The sequence below is a fragment of the Pristiophorus japonicus genome, chromosome 2, assembly GCF_044704955.1.
Source record: "Pristiophorus japonicus isolate sPriJap1 chromosome 2, sPriJap1.hap1, whole genome shotgun sequence".
Taxonomy (NCBI): Eukaryota; Metazoa; Chordata; class Chondrichthyes; family Pristiophoridae; genus Pristiophorus; species Pristiophorus japonicus.
This window is the reverse complement of record NC_091978.1, coordinates 59,721,820-59,745,394: the sequence shown is the minus strand read 5'-3', so window position 1 is coordinate 59,745,394 and position 23,575 is coordinate 59,721,820. Positions and strand designations below refer to the sequence as shown.

The window sequence follows — 23,575 nt, the reverse complement described above, 5'->3', positions numbered from 1 at the left end:
TAAGAGGATAGCTAAAGAAAGGTCTCATTAGAGACCGGAGGGTAATCTGTGTCTGGAGACGGAAGATGTTGGTAAGGTTCTAAATGAATACTTTGCATCTGTTTTCACAAAGGAAAGGGCCAATGCAGATACTGCTATCAAGGAGGAGTGTAATATTGTGGATGAAATAAACATAGTGAGAGATGAAGAATTAAGGAGTTTAGCAGCTTTGAAAGTAGATAAGTCCCCAGGCCCAAATGAAATGCATCCCAGGCTCTTGAGCAAAGTAAAAGAAAAAATAGCAGAGGCCTTGACCATCATTTTCCAGTCCTCTTTGGATCTGGGCATGGTGCCGAAGGATTGGAGGACTGCTAATGTGGTACCCTTGTTTAAGAAGGGAGAAAGGGATAGGCCGAGTAATTACAGGCCTATCAGCCAAACCTCAGTGGTGGGAAAATTCTTGGAAAAAATCCTCAAAGACAGGATAAATCTACATTTGGAAAGGCAAGGATTAATTAGGGAAAGTCAGCATGGATTTGTTAAGGGAAGATCGTGTTTGACTAACCCGATTTAATTTTTTGAGGAGGTAACCAAGAGGGTCGATGAGGGTCGTGTATACGATGTAGTGTATATGGACTTTAGCAAAGCTTTTGATAAGATCCCACATGATAGATTGGTCACAAAGGTTAAAGTCCATGGGATCCAGAGCAAAGTGGCAAGTTGGATCCAAAATTGGCTTGGAGGTAAGAAGCAAAGGGTAATGGTTGATGGATATTTGTGTGACTGGAAGGATGTCTCCAGTGGGGTTCCGCAGGGCTCAGTACTGGGTCCCTTGCTTTTTGTGGTATATATCAATGATTTAGATTTGAATATAGGGAGTATGATTAAGAAGTTTGCAGACGACAATAAAATTGGCTGTGTAGTTGATAATGAAGAGGAAAGTCATGGGCTGCAGGAGGATATCGATCTACTGGTCAAGTGGGCAGAGCAGTGGCAAATAGAATTTAATTCAGAGAATTGTGAGGTAATGCACTTTGGGAGGGCTAATAAGGAAAAGGAAACATTAAGCAATAGGCCACTTAATAGTGTAGATGAACAAATGGACCTTGGAGTGCTTAGCCACAGATCCCTGAAAGTAGCAGGCCAGGTAGATAAGGTGGTTAAGAAGGTATATTCACTGAGGCATAGAAGATAAGAGCAGGGAGGTTATGCTTAAATTGTATAATACTTTGGTTAGGCTACAGCTGGAGTACTGCGTGCAGTTCTGGTCACAGTATTATAGGAAGGACGTGATTCACTAGAGAGGGTGCAGAGGAGATTTACTAGGATGCTGCCTGGAATGGAGAATCTTAGTTAGGAGGACAGATTGGATAGGCTGGGTTTGTTCTCATTGGAACAGTGGAGGTTGAGAGGAGACCTCATTGAGGTGTACAAAATATTGAGGGGCCTGGATATAGTGGATAGCAATGGCCTATTTCCATTGGTGGAGGGGTCTACTACGAGGGGGCATAGTTTTATGGTGGTTTGTGGAAGATTCAGAGGGGTTTTGAGAGGGGGGGGCTTCTTCATGCAGAGGGTTGTGGGGATCTGGAACGTGTTGCCTGGAAGAGTGGTGGATGCAGAAACCCTCACCACATTTAAAAGATGGTTGGATTGGCGCTTAAAGTGCCGTAACCTGCAGGGCTACGGACCTAGAGCTGGTAATTGGGATTAGACTGGATAATCTCTTGTTGGCTGTCACAGATATGATGGTAAGTACTGCAGAGAATCGAATATAGCCAGGGTGATCTCCTGGACTAGTTTCGATCGCCTGGATGGGTCGGAGAGGAATTTTCCCAGATTTTTTCCCCCCAAATTGACCTGGGTTTTTATCTGTTTTTTGCCTCTCCCAGGAAATCACATGGCTCCGGTTGGGATGGAATGTAGAATGTTTCAGTGTAAGGGATATTTTTGGGGTGGACTGGCTGAGCTAGGTGCTCTTTACCTTTCCGCAATTGTTCATAAGTTTATATGTAACCTTCAGGGCTGCTGACCGAGGGCCGCGTGGCTCTTTTTCGGCCGGCGCGGACACGATAGGCCGAAATGGCCTCCTTCTGTGCTGTAAATTTCTATGTTTCTATGTGAAATGAATGACTTGTGATTCTTTGGCTGATGAGGAAGGATATCTGCAGAGTTGTTGCTATCATGATGTCTTCCGAAGCAAGCCATTCCAATCTTTCATTTTTATACAGTACATGACAAGATCCTGAAAATCCCCTGGGAGGACAGATGCACCAACGTTCACGTCCTCGACCAGGCCAACATCCCCAGCATTGAAGCACTGACCACACTCAATCAGCTCCGCTGGGCAGGTCACAGAGTTCGCATGCCAGACACGAGACACCCAAAGCAAGTGCTCTTCACGGAGCTCCTTCAGGGCAAATGAGCCAAAGGTGTGTTAAATTAAATGAGGATCAAAACAGTTTGAACAGCAATGTTTATGGTAAACCTGAGGAATAGAGAATGAGAACAAAAGGAATGAGGACACAAAGGAAACTGAAGGAAAGTTTGAAGTGAAACATAAGCCATTCTACTCATTGGTTGGTGGTACATAGAAACATAGAAAGTAGGTGCAGGAGCAGACCATTCGGTCCTTCGAGCCTGCACCACCATTAATATTATCATGGCTGACCATGCAACCTCAGTACCCCACCCCTGCCTTCTCTCCATAGCCCCTGATCCCTTTAGCCATAAGGGACACATCTAACTCCCTTTTGAATATATCTAACGAACTGGAGTCAACAACTTTGTGTGGCAGAAAATTCCACAGGTTCACAACTCTCTGGATGAAAAAGTTTCTCCTCATCTCGGTCCTATATGGCTTACCCTTTAACTTTAGACTGTGACCCCGGTTCTGGACTTCCCCAACATCGGGAACATTCTTCCTGCATTTAACCTGTCCAATCCTGTCAGAAATTTGTTTGGTGCTCCTGTGAAGCTGTGTTAAAGGTGTTATATAAATGCAAGTTTTAGTTGTTGGTCAAAACTTAATGATTATGTAGCATGTATGATCTTTCTGTTTGTGTTGATTTCTCATTTCCTTCCTGTAATGTATTTGCTTCATGGGTTCTTTGCTTAAGAATTCATAGTAACACATTGCTATAAAGAACTAGTTGGTTTATTAACAAAGGTTTAACAATCACACTACACATTACCAGCTCATTCAATAGGCTCACAACCGCATATCTCATCGTGGATCCCCTAAACCAAACTAAATGGGGTTTTAATGAGTCTTGTGAACATCACGTGACTGGCTAAGCCACTCAGAATTCAACAGCTCTACAAACCTGTGAGCATACTCACATGTGCATACGTTACACTTTACATTTCCATGCTACATAACCATTAAGTTTTGACCAACAACTACAACTTGCATTTATATAACACCTTTAACACAGCTTCACAGGAGCATCAAACAAAATTTGACACCGAGTCACATGAGGAGATATTAGGACAGATGACCGAAAGCTTGGTCAAAGAGATAGGAATTATGGAGCGTTTATAATCAAGGATGCGCAAGAGGCCAGAATTGGAGGAGCACAGAGATCTTGGAGTGTTGTAGGGCTGGAGTAGGTTACAGAAATAGGGAAGGATGAGGCCACAGAGGTATTTGAACACAAGGATAAGAATTTTTAAAATCGAGACGTAATTGTACCGGGAGCCAATGAAAGTTAGCGACCTCAGTTTAAATTCGGGCAGCAGAGTTTTGAATGAGCTCAAGTTTATGTAGGTGGAAGATGGGAGGCCAGCTTGGAATAATCAAGTCTAGAAGTAACAAAGGCATGACTGAGGGTTTCAACAGAAGAAGAGCTGAGGCAGGTGCAGAGTCGGACAGTGTTATGGAGGTGGAAGTAGGCGGGCTTGGTGATGGAGCAGATATGTGGTCAGAAGATCATCTTGGGGTCAAATATGACACCAACGTTGCAAACGATCTGTTTCAGCCTCAGACAGCTGTCAGGAAGAGGGATGGAGTTGGTAATTAGGGAATGGATTTTGTGGCGGCGAATGAGGACAATGGATCAATCTTCCCAATAACTAGTTGGAGGAGATTTCTGCTCCAGTGTCACAGTGTCAGCCATGGCTCAGTAGGTAGCACACTCGCCTCTGAGTCAGAAGGTTGTGGGTTCACAATCCCACTCCAGGGACTTGAACACAAAAATCTAGGCTGACACTCCAGTGCAGTGCTGAAGTGCTATCTTTTAGATAAGATGTTAAACCGAGGCTCTGTCAGCTCTCAGCTGGACGTAAAAGATCCCATGGCACTCTTTCGAAGAGCAGGGGAGTTATCCCTGGTGTCGTGGACAATATTTATCCCTCAATCAACATAAGTTTATCTGGTTGTTATCACATTGCTGTTTGTGGGAGCTTGCTGTGCGCTAATTGGCTGCCACATTACAACAGTGACTAGACTTCAAAAAGTACTTCATTGGCTGTAAAGCGCTATGAGATGTCCGTTGGTCATGAAAGGTGCTATATAAATGTAAGTCTTTCTTTCATTATCCAGATATTTCACCTTTTGTTAGAACATGAGAAGATTTTCCCCAACATTGACCTATCTTTTTCCCAGATGTAGACCTATTGTGCAATTCGAAGATCTCCTCTTTTATTTCAGATTTTCAGCTGTCTTTTGTATTGGCTCAACATTTAAACAGTAAAACTCTATTTGGAACTCACCCTCTGCCCTGCCCCGCCCCCAAACTGTATAATGTCAATTTTCCGATTATCAAGACTCCTCAAAATTTGCACGAGCAGTCCCTTGGTATGGAAACCAGGACAATTAAAACACACTAATGGAAGATACTGAATGCACAATAAGTTAAGATAGAATTAAACAGTGCAGAAGGAGGCCATTCCACCTGTGCCGGAAAACATCTTGCACAAAGTATAGTCCAGCAAAAGTTCTGACAGTGCACCTAATGGAGGTCCCACTGTCATTGTGTGTATAGTATATTGTTTATCTGGATTGATTTTGATTTATATTAACAGTATTTTAATGCATGACATAAGAACATGGTCTTTGCAGAACCTCTGCAGGCAGCTGTGTAAAGCTTTCAGTATTTTACTTAAAGAGAAAACTTACTCGAAAAATGTTACAGTTAGGAGCTAAAAGGGATGAAATTGCTTCTTGCGGCCTTGGGCTCCTCTATGCTAACTTGTTTAATTGCAATTACAATACAGCCAGAGAGGAAACTGATTATCTTAGAAGGAAATATCAAAACTTTGAAATTGTCATGGCAATGGAGAACACAGAATTGCATTTAACACGTTTCAACAAGCATTTGCTGAAGTGATGTGGCCAGGAGGAAATGTCATCTGCACTGTTTCTAAGAATTCAAGATAGATCTGTTCAATTTACATAGTTATCCCGTACAGCCCCATGGAGATTAATAGAATCTGAAATCATTATGATTCACCCATTCTGTCAAGTTTAGATTTTCTCCCCTCCCCTCCTGACGGGTCTCACTCCTGCCGTGGGACAGTTCCATGGGCACCAACCATGCTCCAGTACCTCACCTAAACAACTTTCATCATACACAGTGTGGAGGTTGGCATAACTAAGTGCAATCCAATTCTTACTCAAAACCTAAAACAACTGCAATTTTCAGCAGGAGACAATCAAAGGAAGGAAACCTGGCTGTGCTTTATTTTCTTCCCCATACCCTACAGACACTGAAGTCAATCATGGCTGCCCGTACTACCAACCTGGTTGACAGAATGAACGCAGCACAATCCAAGGGTCAAATTGGAACCTACTTTTTGATAACTCACCTGGTTGAGAATCACAATCGCAGATGTCCCACCTCCACCTCACCCCATACAATATGGCAAAGTGTATTGGAGTTCCAACATATTGCACAACCAACCATATCGTCATTTATGATCTTTAATAGAGGAAGATAGGTCTCAGTGTAACAACTGTGTAGCAATCATTTTTTCCTGTTAGGGTGCTGTACCTTTAAATGCACCTGGGGAGGATTAAGTGACCTGGCTTTCTACTGATTGCGTACTGCAACACTTGAATTAAGGGAACTGCCAATCACTCTCTTTCTCCATTTCATAGTGTGTGGTAGCCTGCTGGTTTCTCTTTCACTGAACACTGAGCTGAATCAATGTTGAATAAAGTTATTTTCCGCAATTCCAAATGGTCTCCAAACCAATTTATACCTCCGTTTGTACAGAGTTAAGGACCGTGCAGAGTGTAATTGACCGTGTTCATCACAAGTAGATGAGACTCAAAGATCAACACACTGTCCGTGTACACTGCCAGTTTATAAGATTGTCCACTAACAGTAGAATATACTACCTGCAGCTGACAGTGTCAAAAGCCTTTGTCAGATCGAATGGTCGTGGACCATTTCCCATACCTCGGGAGCCTATTATCAACAAGAGCAGACATTGACGACGAGATTCAACACCACCTCCAATGCACCAGCACAGCCTTCAGCCATCTGATGAAAAGAGTGTTTGAAGACCAGGCCCTCAAATCCACCACCAAGCTCATGGTCTACAGGGCTGTAGTAATACCCGCCCCTCCTGTATGGCTCAGAGACATAGACACCTCAAGTCGCTGGAGAAATGTCACCAATGATATCTCCACAAGATCCTACAAATCCTCTGGGAGGACAGACGCACCAACGTTAGCGTCCTCGACCAGGCCAACATCCTCAGCATTGAAGCACTGACCACACTTGATCAACTCCGCTGGGCAGACCACATCGTTTGCATGCCATACACGAGGGCCCCAAAGCAAACGCTCTACTCGGAACTCCTTCCCGGTAAGTGAGCCAAAGGTGGGCAGAGGAAACGTTACAAGGATACCCTCAAAGTCTCCCTGATAAAGTGCAACGTCCCCACTGACACCTGGGAGTCCCTGGCCAAAGACCGCCCTAAGTGGAGGAAGTGCATCCAGGAGGGCGCTGAGCACCTCGAGTCTCATTGCTGAGAGCATGCAGAAATCAAGAGCAGCCAGCGGAAAGAGCGTGCGGCAAACCTGTCCCACCCACCCTTTCCCTCAAAGACTATCTCTCCCACCTGTGACAGGGACTGTGATTCTCGTATTGGACTGTTGAACCACCTAAGAACTCATTTTTAGAGTGGAAGCAAGTCTTCCTCAATTCCGGGGGACTGCCTATGATGATGATGATACTACCTGCATTTATATAGTGCCTTAAAAAAGAAAGGCTTGCAATTCATAAAGCGCCTCTCATGACCTCAGTACATCCCAAAGCTCTTTACAGCCAATGAAATACTTTTGAAGTGTAGTCACTGTTGTACTGTGGGAAATGCAGCATGCAATTTGTGCACAGCAAGGTTCCACAAAGAGCAATGTGATAAAGACCAGATAGTCTGTTTTAGTGATGTTGGTTGAGGGATAAATATTGGGCACGATACTGGAGAGAACTCCCTTGCTCTGAATAGTGCCATGGGATCTTTTACATCCACCCGAAAGGGCAGACAGAGCCTTGGTTTAACGTTTCATCCTAAAGACGCACCAGAGCTCGACAAGCAATTCACAAAATGAACTTACTTTTAATATGGTGGAGGAAATCATACTTGGTTTTTCACTGCTGCTCTCCTGTAAGCACTATGCCATGTTGGGATACAGTTCCACAGGTGCTACCAGGTCTCAGGTCCTCACTGAAGTGGTTTTGTACTTTCTAGCACAGATTACTAGACGGCAATTCAGAGCAGGAACCCAAATTTGATTTACCCCTCCCTATCCCAGAGGCATTCTGGCCAAATATATTATAAAAGGTTATAGCTCAGAAACAGCACATTTAGCCCATCTGAGCAGGTTTTTTTCACCCCATAAGCCACCTAGTTTTACCCATTTGTTTCTAACTTCCCCTTTAATTCTTTTTAGTGTCAGAATTAGCTCAGTGGAAGCATTCTCACCTCTGCATCAGGAAATCATGGGTTCAAGCCCAATTCAGTACAGTACTGTGGGAGTGCTGCATTATTGGAGGTGCTGTCCTTTAGAAGAGATGTTAACTTGAGGTCCCATCTGTCTTCTCAGTTGGATGTAAAAGATCTCATTACACTAATCAAAGAAGAGGAGGGGAGTTCTCCAAGTGTCTTGGCCAACTTTTATCTCTTAACCAGTACCAGTAACAGATTAAAAAGTCATTATTCACATTGCTATTTGTGGGAACTTGCTGTGAGCAAACTGCCTACTGTGTTTGCCTATAAAACAACTGTTAAGTCCTGACTCTAATGTACTGACTTACACGAGACACATGCTGAAGTCAAGGTCACTCAGGACCTGCACCTTTAATTCCAGCTCTCCAGTGTTGCACTTGCCTGAGACCTCCCTTTATATACCTCAGTGGGACAGGTATGGAGTGTCTCCTGCAAGTGCACCCCTGGTGATAAGGTATGCTTATTGTTACAGGTCATATCCAGTTACAGTCATGTATAGCATGGTAAGATACAGTTATATACAGTAATGTGAGATACATGACATCACCCTCCCCCAAGGTCTTATTGCCTTTATAGATTCAGTCTCTCAGGTGGTCTGCGCTCTCACGTGGAGCGTCTTAGTTGTGGTTCAGTTGTTTGCCTTGGTGCCTGTTTTTCGTTCGGTGTGATTGCTGGTATCTCGCCTGGGCTGTCTGTTTTATTCAGTGTGATTGCTGGTATCTCGCCTGGGTTGTCTGTTGAGACTGCACTTTCTTCAGGTTGTTCCACCTGTCTGTCCACCAGGTGTGGTGTGAGTTCCACATTGTAGTCTGCCTCTGGTTCTTCAGTGTTATCAGTGAATCTACTTTTTACTTGGTCTCCATGCCTCCGGCAGGTTTGGCCATTGTCCATTTATACAACCAGTAGCCTGTTTCCCTCTTTGTTTATTACTGTCCCTGCAAGCCATTTGGGACCCCGGCCATAGTTTAGCACAAACACTTTGTCCCCTATCTCATTCCACCTCCCCCTCAAATTTCGGTCATGGTACTCAGTTAGCTTTTGACGCTTAGCCTCAAAATTTTCATGCATGTTTGGGAGGATTAACGAGAGCCTGGTCTTTAATGTTTGTTTCATTAATAGTTGCGCGGGGGGAACCCCAGTCAACGAATACAGACGAGATCTGTATGCCAGCAGCAGTCGCGACAGGCGGCTCTGCAGCATGGGACCTTGGATTCTGAGCATGCCTTGTTTAATGATCTGCACTGCTCGCTCCACCTGGTCATTGGAGGCCGGCTTGAAAGATGCCGTCTTAATGTGATTTATACCATGGTCAACTATAAAATCGTGAAATTCTGCGCTGGTGAAGCACGGACCATTATCACTGACCAATATGTCAGGAATGCCGTGCGTTGCAAACATGGTTCTAAGGCTCTCCACAGTGGTGGAGGTGGTGCTCGAGTTTAAAATGGTGCACTCAATCCATTTTGAAAATGCATCAATGACTACGAGGAACATTTTGCCCATGGTTTGGTGGGCCAGGGCCAGGGGCTTAGGGGGGCCTCCTTGGGGGCATTACTGAGTTGGGCACAAATGGTGCACCGACGGACGCAGAGCTCCAAGTCCGCATCAATGCTATGGCCTTCATAAGGACGATCCCCGGCTGCTCGCGATGGAGCTCCCGGACAAACACCTCCCTGCCTCATAAGGGTATAACTACTCGGCCGCCCCACATCAGGCAGTCTGCCTGTAGTGAGAGTTCATGCAAGCGCCTATGGAATGGTTTGACCTCCTCGGGGCAGGCATCGCGAGCCTCTGCCCAGTCACTGGTTAAAACACATCTTTTAACTAGAGAAAACGTGGGGTAGCTGGTTGTCCAGGCTCTGATTTAGCGAGCCGTCATGGGCGAACCTGTGGATTCAAAGGCTTTGATTGCCATGACCATCTCACAGTCCTGTGCGTCGGACCCTTCTGTGGTCGCGGGGTAACCTGCTAAGTGCGTCGGCACAATTGTCTGTGCCTGGTCTGTGCCTTATCGTGTAGTCGTAAGCCACCAGCATGTGCCCACCGCTGAATGTGCGCCGAGGCGTTGGCGTTGATTGCCTTGCACTCGGATAGTAGGGACGTGAGGGGTTTGTGGTCGGTTTCTAACGCAAAGTTGGCCCTGAAAAGGTATTGGTGCATCTTTTTGACACTGTATGTGCACGCAAGCGCCTCCTTCTCAACCATACCGTACCCGCGCTCCGCCCGCAAAAGTGACCTGGAGGCATAAGCAACGGGCTGCAATTTACCCGCATCATTGACGTGCTGTAAAATGCACCAGACCCCGTATGCTGATGGATCACACGTAAGGACTAACTTTTTACCTGGGTCAAAAAAGGCTAAAACACTCTTGGAACATGGAAGGTTGCGTGCCTTATTGAAGGCGCGTTCTTGGGCGTCCCCCCAAAACCAATCGCACCCCTTTCTGAGTAGCACGTGGAGAGGCTCCAGCAGCGTGCTCAAGTTCTGCATAAAGTTCCCAAAGTAATTGAGTAGCCCGAGAAAGGCGCGCAGTTCCGAGACATTCCGGGGCCTGGGTGCCAGGCGAATCGCTTCGGTTTTGGATTCGGTTGGGCGGATTCCATCAGCGGCAATCTTTCTGCCCAAAAATTCAACCTCAGGTGCGAGAAACAGACATTTGGGTTTCTTAACTCTTAGGCCTACCCGATCCAATCGACTTAGTACTTCCTCAAGATTGCGGAGATGAGAGTCGGTGTCCCTGCCCGTGATGAGTATGTCATCTTGAAACACAACCGTCCCCGGGATGGACTTGAGCAGACTCTCCATGTTGCGCTGGAATACAGCAGCTGCCGACCTGATTGTACACAAAAAGGTCTCAATGTGTGTTGATGGTGGTGAGTAGCTTAGACTCTTCGGTCAGTTCTTGCGTCATATACGCAGATGTGAGGTCAAGTTTCGAGAAAAGTTTTCCTCCAGCCAACGTGGCAAATAGGTCCTCCGCTCTGGACAGCGGGTATTGGTCCTGTAGGGAGACTCTGTTTATGGTAGACTTGTAATCCCCACAGATTCACACGGATCCATCAGGCTTCATGACGGGGACGATGGGGCTTGCCCAGTCGCTGAATTCCACGGGAGAAATTATGCCTTCCCGCAGAAGTCGGTCCAGATCGTTTTCAATCTTTTCCCTCATCACATAAGGCACAGCTCTAGCCTTGTGATGGACCGGTCTGGCATCCTGTGTGATGTAGATTCTAACTTTAGCCCCTTTGAAGGTGCCCACACCTGGCTGAAAGAGATGTTCAAAACGGCTTAGAACTGTTGAGCAGGAGGTCTGTTTCTCTGACGACATGGTGTGAACATCATCCCATTTCCAATTAAGTTCTGCTAGTCAGCTTCTCCCCAACAGGGCTGGGAGATCCCCGGGGACAATCCACAGGGAAAGTCGGTGCACCATCCCTTTGTGTGTAACCGAGAGCATGGCGCCGCCAAGGACTGGGACGATTTCTTTAGTATAGGTCCTTAGTTTGGTGTCGATCTTTGTGAGTTTTGGTCTGTTGCTTTTGTGCGGCCACAGCTGTTCAAATTGTTGAACGCTCATGAGGGATTGACTGGCCCCTGTGTCCAGTTCCATGTTGATGGGTATCCCGTTGAGTAGAACCGTCATCATAATTGGAGGCATCTTGGTGTAAGAACAGTGGACATTGATCGTGTTAACCCGCTGTACCTCGGCGTACCGTACCCTGTTCCAACCGTCTTCTGGTCCGCTTTCCGACCCTTCTGATTCGTATACCAGCCGAGCTGCTGTTTTACTGCACATGCGAGCCAGTTGCCCTGTGTAGTTGCAGTTCCTGCAAATGGCATGCTGAAATCGACACACCCTGGTTGAGTGCTTTCCCCCACATCTCCAACACAGACCGTTTCCATTGTTTCCGAAGGATGAGCTGCATCTGGCTGGTCTCCCTTGAGCTTCTCTCAATCTGTTGTTGATTGCTCGCATTGTGGGTTGATGAGATGTGATCAGCCGTTCATGTGGCCCATGATTTTGATGGCTTCTAGCGCCACTGTCTGCTGTTGAAGGCCTGCTCTCCTGCCTTTGTCTGTGAGTGGGGGTAGCAGTTTGTTTCACAATGTGAACCCCTTGTTCCGATGCCTCATTGGTTGTCGTACCCGAAGTATAGATCAGCCTCGTTTCTTCTTCGCCTGCCAAGAACGTCTGAGCGACCAGTGCTGCTGCCTCTAAAGTTAAGTTCTTAGTCTCTATAAGCTTTCGGAATACGCCTGCATGGCCTATTCCTTCAATAAAAAAGTCTCTCAGTACTTCTCTCCTTAGTTCATCGGGGAACTCACATGAACTAGCCAGCCTCCGAAGTTCCGCCACGAAGTCGGGTATGCTTTGGCTCACACAGCGTCTGTAGTTGTAGAACCTGTGTCTGGCCATGTGTAGGCTGCTCGCTGGCTTCAGGTGGTCTCTCACCAGTGTGCTCAACTCCTCAAACGACTTGCTTGCTGATTTTTCGGGTGCCAGCAGGTCTTTCATTAAAGCGTATGTTTTCGAGCCACAGCTAGTCAAGAGATGGGCTCTTCTCTTGTCTGCCTTATCGTCGCCCAGCCAGTCTTTCATCACAAAGCTTTGCTGGAGCCTTTCTGTAAAGTCATCCCAATTGTCTTCAGCATTATATTTCTCATCTGAGCTGTTGGTAGCCATTCTGTGGATTCTGTGATCCTGTAACTCGTCGCCACTGTTAAGTCCTGACTCTAATGTACTGACTTACACGAGACATATGCTGAAGTCAAGGTCACTCAGGACCTGCACCTTTAATTCCAGCTCTCCAGTGCTGCACTTGCCTGAGACCTCCCTTTATATACCTCAGTGGGACAGGTATGGAGTGTCTCCTGCAAGTGCACCCCTGGTGGTAAGGTATGCTTATTGTTACAGGTCATATCCAGTTACAGTCATGTATAACATGGTAAGATACAGTTATATACAGTAATGTGAGATACATGACAACTACAATTTAAAAGTAATTCATTGGCTGTAAAGTGCTTTGGGGACATCTCGAGGATGTGAAAGGTGCTAAATAAATCCAAGTTCATTCTTTTCTTGGTGACTATCTTAAGTAGGCCAGATAGGTTCAGCGGCTGCTAAGCAAAATGACAAAAAGCGAGCACAGTTTGGTTCCTGCACCATGTCTTTGATGCATTTACAGGACAGACACAATCGTATCACCACTGACTGATGCAGGATTTCAAGAAAAGGATCAGGTGACTTGGCCAGTGAGATTCTCTATGTGTGTGTGTGTAGCTCAAGCCATGATGTGACATGACCCACCAAGGACAGCACAGACCAGCTATGCAATGAGAAAATAAGGTTCAATGCTATAACAAGCAATTCACCAGAACGTGTCAGGAGAGAAGATCAGACCTCCAAGAGCCATTAATACATGGCTACGGTTGATCAGTGCAAACTGCATATCATCCCAACATGAAATATGTGAAGATTGGACAAGCTAGAAATTCATCATAGCGAACTGTGTAGCAGTTGAGTGATGATGACGATATAATACACATACAGTACTCTATCTACATCATGAATCAACAGAGGATATATGACTAATAAATTAATATTACAGTTTCAAACCTTCAAAGGAAAAGTGACTTATTTAAGCACAAAGTGATTTGTCTTTTCCCAGAATCTGGACAACTTTCTCCCCTCCTCTTCTGAGGTGACTGATCCCGTTCATCCATCATGCCTGTGCTCGCTGACCTACATTGGCTCCTGGTCCAGCAACAGTTCAATTTAAAAATTCTCATCCTTGTTTTCAAATCCCTCCATGGCTGCACCCCTCCCTGTCTCTGTAACTTCCTCCAGTCCCACAAACACCCCGAGATATCTATGCTCCTCCAATTCTGACCTCTTGCACATCCCCTGGTTTTCATCGCTTCACAATTGCCAGCCATGCCTTCAGCCACCTAAGCCCTAAGCTTTGGAACTCCTTCCCTAAACTTCTCTGACTCTCTACCTCTCACTCCTCTTTTAAGACACGCCTTACAACCTACCTCTTCAACCAAGCTTTTGGTCAAATTTTGTTTGATAATGTTCCTGTGAAGCACCTTGGGCTGTTTTACTACATTAAAGGCTCTATATAAATCCAAGTTGTTGTTGTTAATACATGCTGAGCTAGAACTACACAACTGCCAGATATCCCCCAGTCTCTTGCGCATGTGTTCATTTTCATGCATGAGCCGAGACAGTAATTATCCAGAGACTATTCAACTGTTGATTGCATTGCAGCCAAACCTGGTCCTGTACTCATCCAACATCCACATAGTATACTTTCCAGGAGAGGTCACAGAATAGTGATCAGCAGTAGAAACCCGAATTGTGTTTTGTCTTTTTCCAATCTCAAATCAAATGTAACATTTCAACTTCGATGAAATAAATGAACACAGACCAGTGATTGAATAGTGATCTTATAATTTGCTAGGTTTAGTGCCCTGCTGGGTGGTACATCTAATCACTTAGAGCCAAAGGCAGCTTTAAACCAACAGAGAGATACGAACCTTTGATACCAAGGTCGAGTGGTTGTAATAACAATTAGCAAAAAACACGTGAACTATCTCAGCCAAGAATAATGATTTTAATGTCTCCATAGTATGTAGGTTAACTTTTAATAATGAAAACTGAAATATATATGAACTGTTATACCCCTTCCCCCAAATGGTCACACTTTGGATTCACACCACAAATTGAAATAACGGCAAACTTTATATTCGAAAAAATGGGCAGTAATGTGGCAGAATGGATCATGCGCCAATTATAGAACTTTTCATCCCACTGAGATAAATGGGCTGAAACTCGGACAAATTCTATAAAGAGCAGGCAATCTACTTTGACACGTTACTGGCCCGCAGTGAAGTTGAAAATTACCCCAAATGCTTTTGTTGGACATTTTAGCTTGAACACACAAAGAGCACCGATGTTTACTATTCAAATGCAGCTGAATAATGAAACATCTATTCATATGTTCCAAAACATGATGCTGCATGTAATATCAATATTAAGGGTTCCAAGTGCCCACATAGGTCATTTAGTCTTTGCAGTAAGTGGCTAACGCATGAACTTTCCCCTTTGAAGAAATTCAATGCAGTTGTGGGAATGATACGCAAGATTTTATTAAATCAGGACAAACTGGAGAAAAATAATAACATGTTGATTATGCAGTGTTAAGATTGGGTGAGATCACAAGATGTAAATGATTGTTGATGCCCACCATAACGAAATAGCACGTGACACTCACTGTGTGGACACGAACATAAGAATTAGGAGCAAGAGTAGGCCATGCGGCTCCTTGAGCCTGCATCCGCCATTCAATAAGATCATGGCTGATATTCGACCTCAACTCCACTTTCCCACCCAATCCCCATATCCCTTGATTCTCCTAGAGTCAAAAAAAAATCTATCTATCTCAGTCTTGAATAACGACCAGGCATTCACAGCTCTCTGGGGCAGATAATTCCAAAGAGTCACAACACACTGAGTGAAGAAATTCCTCCTCATCTCAGTATTAAATAGCAGAATCCTTATCCTCAGACTGTGCCCCCTAGTTCTCGACTTTCCAGCCAGGGGAAACAACTGCTCAGCCTGTAAACTATCAAGGCCCATCAGAATCTTACATGTTTCAATGAGATCACCTCTCATGCCTCTCAACTCCAGAGAGTATAGACTCAATCTCTCCTCATGGGACCACCTTCTCACCCCAGGAATCAATCTAGTGAACCTTTGTTGCACCACCTTCCTTAGATAAAACACTGAAACAAGGTTGAAGCAGCAGAGACCTGCTGGTGCCATTAGAATAGCAGCCTAGGAAAAGTTAGTGCCTTTAGAAGAGAGAGGGAGAAAATTGCGACAAGGAAAAAGACATTGGGGTGGAAATTCATTACCGCCCATTTTGAGACGTTAATCCAGGTGGAGCGGTAAGTATAGCGCCTTGAAAAAGTTTGCACTCCCGCTGAGAAATTTGTTGGAATTGGACCAAGAACTGCCAGGGGCACTAAATCAGCCATTACACAGTTGACCTGGGGGAGGCTAACGAAAGTGCTCGCGTTAAATTCTGGAATCCATTGCGCAGGCTCTGAAATCTGATTTGAAATCCTGGGAAAAGCCAAGTCTAAAAGCGTGGCATAGTAATGCATCCAGTGAAGTTTTCAAAATCACTTGTTTTCAAGCTGTATTGTTATGTCTGTTTGCTGCTGCAAACTCGGAGGCTCATACACCGTGCTGTTTGTAAACGTTGCACTGACTGTGACCTCCGAGGGAAGCGCTTCCTTATCCCTTTAAGCAGCCACCAGTTAACGACTGTGCAAGGCGGTACCGACTATTTTTTCAGACTTGATTAGTGGCGGTCGCTAAATGAGGCGGCCGGATCGAATTTAGCGAGCGGGGTGCTAGCGCGGTCTTTGCATCCTACTGACATCATGATCGGACGGATAGTTAGCAGTCAGGCGCTAGTGTTTCATGCCCCAGTTAGCCCTCAACTGAATTTTCTGGTGGGGCACGAAAAGCTGCGCGCCCGGTTGCTAAGCTATTACGCACACTTTAACCCCTCTTCTGGATGCGAACTGAGGCGCTGGACAACAGAATTTCCATCCCATTGTCCAGGCACAGGCATTACAATCAGGCGACAGAGCTGTGGGACTGCATAATGAATTAGAACTACATCTCGCATAATGCTAATCAAATGGAACATTGCAAATTGATGTATGGGCACATGTGCAGTGGCACAAGAAAATGATAAATAACAAAAAAATCAATTCTAAAAGCATGGACTTAGAAAGTATGTAGTTTAATCAAACAGAAAGGTGCACACGACAGGACAATGAAAGAGCCGACCATTTGTGTAGTGGAGCAATACATTAGTGCCCAGCAGCTGAGTGGTAGGACGTGGATTGGTGCGCACGATTCACCAAGTGTTGAGTTGCAGGTCTCAGATATACTGTAACAGGTAGATGTCAGGCAATTCCTCATAAGGAGGAAGACAAAATCAGCAGGTGAGTCTTGAGCATCTCTGCTCACACACTCCTTAATGGCTGAGTGAACAATGGCATTGGGTCAGCTTTCCTGTCCTTTCAGCTGGGGTATGTATAGTGTGGACAGAAGTGAAATCTGTTGTCTCACTTAGCGCTTTCCCACATCCAAACATAATTCCTTTAATGAATACTCATTGTTTTCTCCCTTTTATCTAATTTCTTATCCATTCCCAAGGTTTACCCTAAATCCCCACTGCATTAAATAAAGCAAGACGCCTTTTATGAGAAATGTTGTTTATTGCACAGATCCATTTCATCAACCTGAAGATGAATCCAACCAGTCAGTGAAGTTGATCTGTGATATTTGTAATCCCACACAGAGACTGACATCGGTCAGCCAGTCTGCTGTATTAGCTTCCTTTCTAGGCTATGCTGACAAATCTTCAATCTTCATCAGAGTACCTTGCCTTTTCAGATGTTCTTGTTTATGTATCTTCACACTCTTTCATGGCCGTAACTATCTTTATGCCAGCCATTAAGATGATTGGTCCTATATGGTAAGAGGATTTTATTGGCAAATATCCCACTGAATGTCAACCGAGAGTTCAGATCGAGAGCTCTGGACTCCATTTGTCGGTATTGTCTAGAGCGGGATTTGAATGGTGCAACTTCTGACTCAGAGACAGGAGAACAAAAAAATTGATGTTTAATAAAGTACGGGGATATTTCTAAACCATGACTGAAGCTATTTGAGAAGACTGAAGGCTTTGTGTTGCCTCCTTTGCAAACTGTGGGTTAAAGGAACATATTTCCAAAGTCAAAGCAAACTATTCCAATGCCATCTGTGCTAAACATTTGTTTTCCATTAAAAAGAATCAGCACATACCTGAAAAGTACTTAATAGGCTTGTGCTCTGGTATAAGAAAATGACATAAGTAACACCAGATATGATATTTCATAAATGTTCACTTCTCAAAATGTTAAATTTCTTTCTTTTTTTTTTAAAGTACTATAACCCCATTTTCCACAGCACTTTTATTTGGTAACAGTTGGGGAAATGTGAGGTTATCCACTTTGGCAGAAAAAGTAGAAAAGCAAATTATAATTTAAACAGAGGGAAATTGCAAAGTACTGCAGTACAGAATCCTGGGGTTACTGCTGCATGAAACACAAAAAGTTAGTATGTAGGTACAGCAAGTAATCAGGAAGGCCAATGGAATGTTAGCCTTTATTACAAGGTGGATAAAGTATAAAAGCAGAGACATTCTGCTACAACTGTACAGGGTATTGGTGAGGCCACACCTAGAGTACTGCGTGCAGTTTTGGTCTCCATATTAAGGAAGGATATACTTGCATTGAAGGCTGTTCAGAGAAGGTTCACTCGGTTGATTCTGGAGATGAGGGGGTTGACTTATAAGGATAGGTTGAGTAGGTTGGGCCTATACTTATTGGAGTTCAGAAGAATGAGAGGTGATCTTATCGAAGTATATAAGATAATGAGGGGGCTCGACAAGGTGGATACAGAGAGGTTATTTCCACTCATAGGGGAAACTAAAACTAGGGGGCATTGTCTCAGAATAAGGGGCCGCCCATTTAAAACTGAGATGAGGAGAAATTTCTTCTCTCAGAGGGTTGTAAATCTATGGAATTCTCTGCCCCAGAGAGCTGTGGAGGCTGGGTCATTGAATATATTTAAGGTGAAGATAGACAGATTTTTGAGCAATAAGGAAATAAAGGGTTATGGGGAGCGGGCAGGGAAGTGGAGCTGAGTCCATGATCAGTTCAGCCATGACCTTATTAAATGGTGGAGCAGGCCCGACGGGTCAAATGGCCTACTCCTGCTCCTTTTTTTTATGTTCTTATATTCTTATGAAATGGCCTGCTCCCAACACCAATCTGAAACCACCACTAAAAGTGTATGTGAGCGAGCGAGGTTAACTTCCCCTTCACCCACCTTAAGTAAAGGGTCCTTTGTTTGATGCTGCCAATAGCAACATTGGCAAAGATTATCATGTTCAAGTTGATGGGTGTGAGCCTTGGCACTACCATTCCAAGGCACAGTGAGTTTGTGGTCTACTGCCCTGCCCCACTGTGACACACTGGGGAAGATTTTTATCGTTATCACCTAGGCGTTAAGTCTCACCTGAGTGGAGCAAAGAGAACAGATTAGGAGGATTGCACATCAATAATGGAGCCTACCCAATTCCTTTCCATGAAGGAAAATCAGGTGAGCTCCCTTATGGCTGTGCAGTCCTCCGCAGCCGATTTTCCTCTCTGCGCTTTAACACCCAGGCAGTAAGGACGAAAATCAATCCCATTGTGTTGCAGTTCAGCGTTAAAAGACTCATGTTCCACCTTTGCCTTTTCCATAAAGGTTTGACTCAACCTCAACAAATGAGAAAAACCAGCTCTTACAAATGAGACATGCTGTCTACTTCGATTTTGTCAGTGACTTTTAAATGTATGCTGATTTAGTATTTCTACCAGGCTTATTGGTGTATTGGTTGAGGTTTGCAGTTATTGTTTTGACAATATTTTTTAATGCCTCGTACTACGCTTAATTTCTCCTGCCACTATCACCACTAGCGATGAGCCTGTAATCACCACTACTGCATCTTAGTATGAGCTCAAAATTGCTTTCAATACATAAAGTCCAAGTTTGGAAGGACAAAATCCATCATAGTCTTACAACCCCCTCCTTTTGTTTTCTCTTTCCCACGGCAGCTGGTGATGATTCTGCCATTCACACCCCATCTAGACTCACCATTGAGGCTGGATTTTAGGCTTTTATGTTGTTGGGGCGATAATTGCAGCGGGGCAGGAAAGTTAGTGGGAGGGAATAGTTTGTGCTTCAGTCGGTAAGTTTGGGCATCTGGGCCCTGCATCAGGGGTCGCAGCGCTAAGGGAGGCATTGTACACCTCTCTTGGCGCTAGGGTGGGAAACTCCCGAGTTAAAGAACCGGGCCGGGAGCACTCCGAGAGACGCCTGGGGGGAGGAGGCAGGGGAAACCTAAAAATCCCCCACAAAAATATTCTCTAAATATTGCCCACGCCACCACAACACAATCGCTAAAAAATTAAAAGATAAAGCAATCACACTTACATTACTCATCTCTTTGCTGATAGGATGGTTGGACCGCCCTGATTTCCGAGGCGCTCATTGCGGGGTGCGCTTCCAGGTGGACGGGTCGGGCAGGAGCTCAAACTCGCACCAGTTGCACACCGGTGCAGCTCTTCAGGGCGGTGCTGCTCTGCGCCACCACAAAACCGGACCCGAGAATCCCTGCGGAGAGCTGGTGGCTGACTGCCTGGCCAGAAGATCTCACCACCGCCATTGCCACCGTTCCGGAGTGAAAAGCGGAGTGCAGAAGACCCAAAAATCCATCCCAACATCTCTTAACTTGTTCCATTACCATCTTCTTTTTGCCCATCATCCCATTTGTCTCTTAATCCCTTCGGCCTTCCACCCTATCACAGACCTTCCCTTTTGTTCTTTCCTCCCCTCCCCCTCCCCCTGTTACATCTCGAACGTTTCCAGTTCTGACGAAGGGTCACAGACCTGAAACGTTAACTCGGTTTCTCTCCACAGATGCTGGCTGACCTGCTGAGATTTCCAGCATTTTCTGTTTTTATATATAGTCTATTCGATATTTCAAGTGGACATGGCATAAAAATTTGAAACTGTCACCATTATGCTTCACTGAAATCCTGTGGCTTAACTACTGCACAATCAAGCTGACGTTATGCTCATGGATATAATACAATTATCAGAACACATTCGAACATAGCTGCCTAAAACATTCAACATTTTTAATGGAGTTTTTGTACAACATGTTGAGACACATTGTTATTAGAATAGTTAATGAATCAATTATCAGATTAAACTTACCCATCACAGTGAGTTCCGCTGAGACACCCACTGTCTTATTCTCGTAGTTGGCGACACACGTATAAAACCCGCCATCTTGTTCAGTTACACTTTTGATGAGCAAGTTACTTCCAGCCAGCAACGAGTACTTTTTGGACCTGAAACAATTAAAGTTGTCTACTGTTAAGAATTGAAGAACAGATCTTCCAAGAGATACGCATATTTGTTCACAGAACCCAACTTGAGGTTGCTCAATTGCTTTGTTCACCATTTTAACAGAGGTGTTAATCAGTTTAAAATGTGTGCGAGTCTGAACCTTCTCTTTAGGTATCGAGTCAAAACTAACTTTGAACTGCAGTTAAAGAGATAGCGAATAGGAACTTGGAATTTTAACTTTTTTGCAATTTACGGAATAGCTCACGTTTCAAAAATGTTGATCTTGTGCGAGTGTCATCTATACCTGATCAGTCATAGTTTTGCTCAATGCATTGTACTGAAAATGGTCGACATGAAAATGCTATTCTGGGAGTGACTACAACAGGAATGGTTGAATTGGTCTCTTTTTAAACTCAGGTCCCTATAAGCTACATCTTTGTCATGCATAGATCATTTAATTAGACTATACATAGTGTATATGCTTGCACCAAATGAATTGTAAGGAGTCCGGTAGAGCCATTTCCAGCCTTTGCAATAGCATTTGCAATCACTGTTTCTTAGGGTGCTGAATTGACAAATCTTCTAGAGTTTTTTGAGGATGTAACTAGTAGAGTGGATAAAAGAGAACCAGCGGATGTGGTGTATTTAGACCTTCAAAAGGCTTTTGACAAAGTCCCACACAAGAGATTATTGTGCAAACTTAAGGCACATGTTATTGGGGGTAATGTATCGACGTGGATAGAGAACTGGTTGGCAGACAGGAAACAGAGAGTAGGAATAAACGGGTCCTTTTCAGAAGGGCAGGCAGTGACTAGTGGGGTGCCACAAGGTTCAGTGCTGGGACCCCAGCTATTTACAATATACATTAATGATTTGGACAAAGGAATTGAATGTAATATCTCCAAGTTTTCAGATGACACTAAGCTGGGTGGCAGTGTGAGCTGTGAGGAGGATGCCAAGAGGCTGCAGGGGAACTTGGACAGGTTAGGTGAATGGGAAAATGCATGGGATGCAGTATAATGTGGATAAATGTGAGGTTATCCACTTTGGTGGCAAAAACAGGAAGGCAGATTATTATCTGAATGGTGACAGATTAGTAAAAGGGGAGGTGCAACGAGACCTGGGTGTCATGGTACATCAGTCACTGAAGGTAGGCATGCAGGTACAGCAGGCAGTAAAGAAAGCAAATGGCATGCTGGCCTTCATAGCGAGATGATTTGAGTATAGGAGCAGGGAGGTCTTACTACAGTGGTACAGGGCCTTGGTGAGACCACACCTTGAGTATTGTGTGCAGTTTTGGTCTCCTAATCTGAGGGAGGACATGCTTGCTATTGAGGGAGTGCAGCGAAGGTTCACCAGACTGATTTCCGGGATGGCAGGACTGACATATGAAGAAAGATTGGATCAGCTAGGCTTATACTCACTGGAATTTAGAAGAATGTCGGGTGATCTCATAGAAACATATAAAATTATGATTGGACTGGACAAGTTAAATGCAGGAAGAATGTTCTTGATGTTGGGGAAGTCCAGAACCAGGGGTCACAGTCTAAGGATAAGGAGTAAGCCATATAGGACCGAGATGAGGAGAAACTTTTCCACCCAGAGAGTGGTGAACCTGTGGAATTCTCTACCACAGAAAGTTGTTGAACCCAGTTCATTGGATAAAATTCAAGAGGGATTAGATGTGGCTCTTACGGCTAAAGGGATCAAGGGGTATGGAGAGAAGGCGGGAGTGGAGTACTGAAGTTTCATGATCAGCCATGATCATATTGAATGGCAGTGCAGGCTCAAAGGGCCGAATGGCCTACTCCTGCACCTATTTTCTATTTTCTATGTTAAGCAGTAAAAAGTCTCAAAATAGCCAAATGTTGTTACATCCATTGAAATGAATGCTCAACGACCATGTTTTACTTATCGAGCCTTCCAAGGTTGTAGTGACAGACTTCCATTCCTTTTTTTGAATTGATCCATTCTGATTGTCATTGGAATTGGCTTATTTTGTGGCTGTGCGGTAATATCTCAAGGGGTGCAGCTGGAGTAACGAGGATAAATGTCTAACAAATGTGATTATGTTAGTTGCCAGGAGCACAAAAAGGTTTTGAGAAATTGTACTATGGGAATCAATGGGCTCGTTGGAAATATCCAACGTTCTAGTACATGCTGTAGCAATCCTGGCTCAGTGTGAGGAAGCAGTGCACAGGTGAAGAAGATGGTGAAATGAATAGCAAGCTCAATATATCAAAACTGTTTGAACAGAAGCTGTCCTTTACTTGTTGTGGGGAGAGAACTACTAAAATGTGAAGTATGAAGTGGCCGTGTGATTTTATTTCTTTCAGACAGGTCCAAATAGTTTTTACTGATTTGGGGCCGTGAGAAAAACATAATAGACACAAGTACCTTGTCTGAACTATCTCATCCCCTTTCTTCCAAGTGATTGTAGGTGCTGGAAATCCAGAAACACAGCATTCCATCACTCCATCTCTTCCTTCCGGAACAGCCGTGTTTAGGGGTCGCTGAATGAACATTATTTGTCTGTGCACGCCAGGCTCTTTAAAGTGAGAAAGAGGAAAATTTAGCACCACGGTCACAGATATTACGTGAAAAGAT

The 23,575-nt window shown here is 44.5% G+C and overlaps 1 protein-coding gene across 1 annotated transcript in view; it reads right to left on the bottom strand.

The window, feature by feature from the left end:
* Nucleotides 1–23,575, bottom strand: part of dcc (DCC netrin 1 receptor) — a gene marked incomplete at its 5' end in the record, with an annotated part of 1,018,431 nt that overhangs the window by 674,569 nt on the left and 320,287 nt on the right. The window contains 2 exons of the mRNA XM_070862030.1: nt 20,834–20,970; nt 23,366–23,516. Of these exons, the coding sequence (XP_070718131.1) occupies nt 20,834–20,970; nt 23,366–23,516 (288 nt within the window). The remainder of the gene's footprint in view (nt 1–20,833; nt 20,971–23,365; nt 23,517–23,575) is intronic.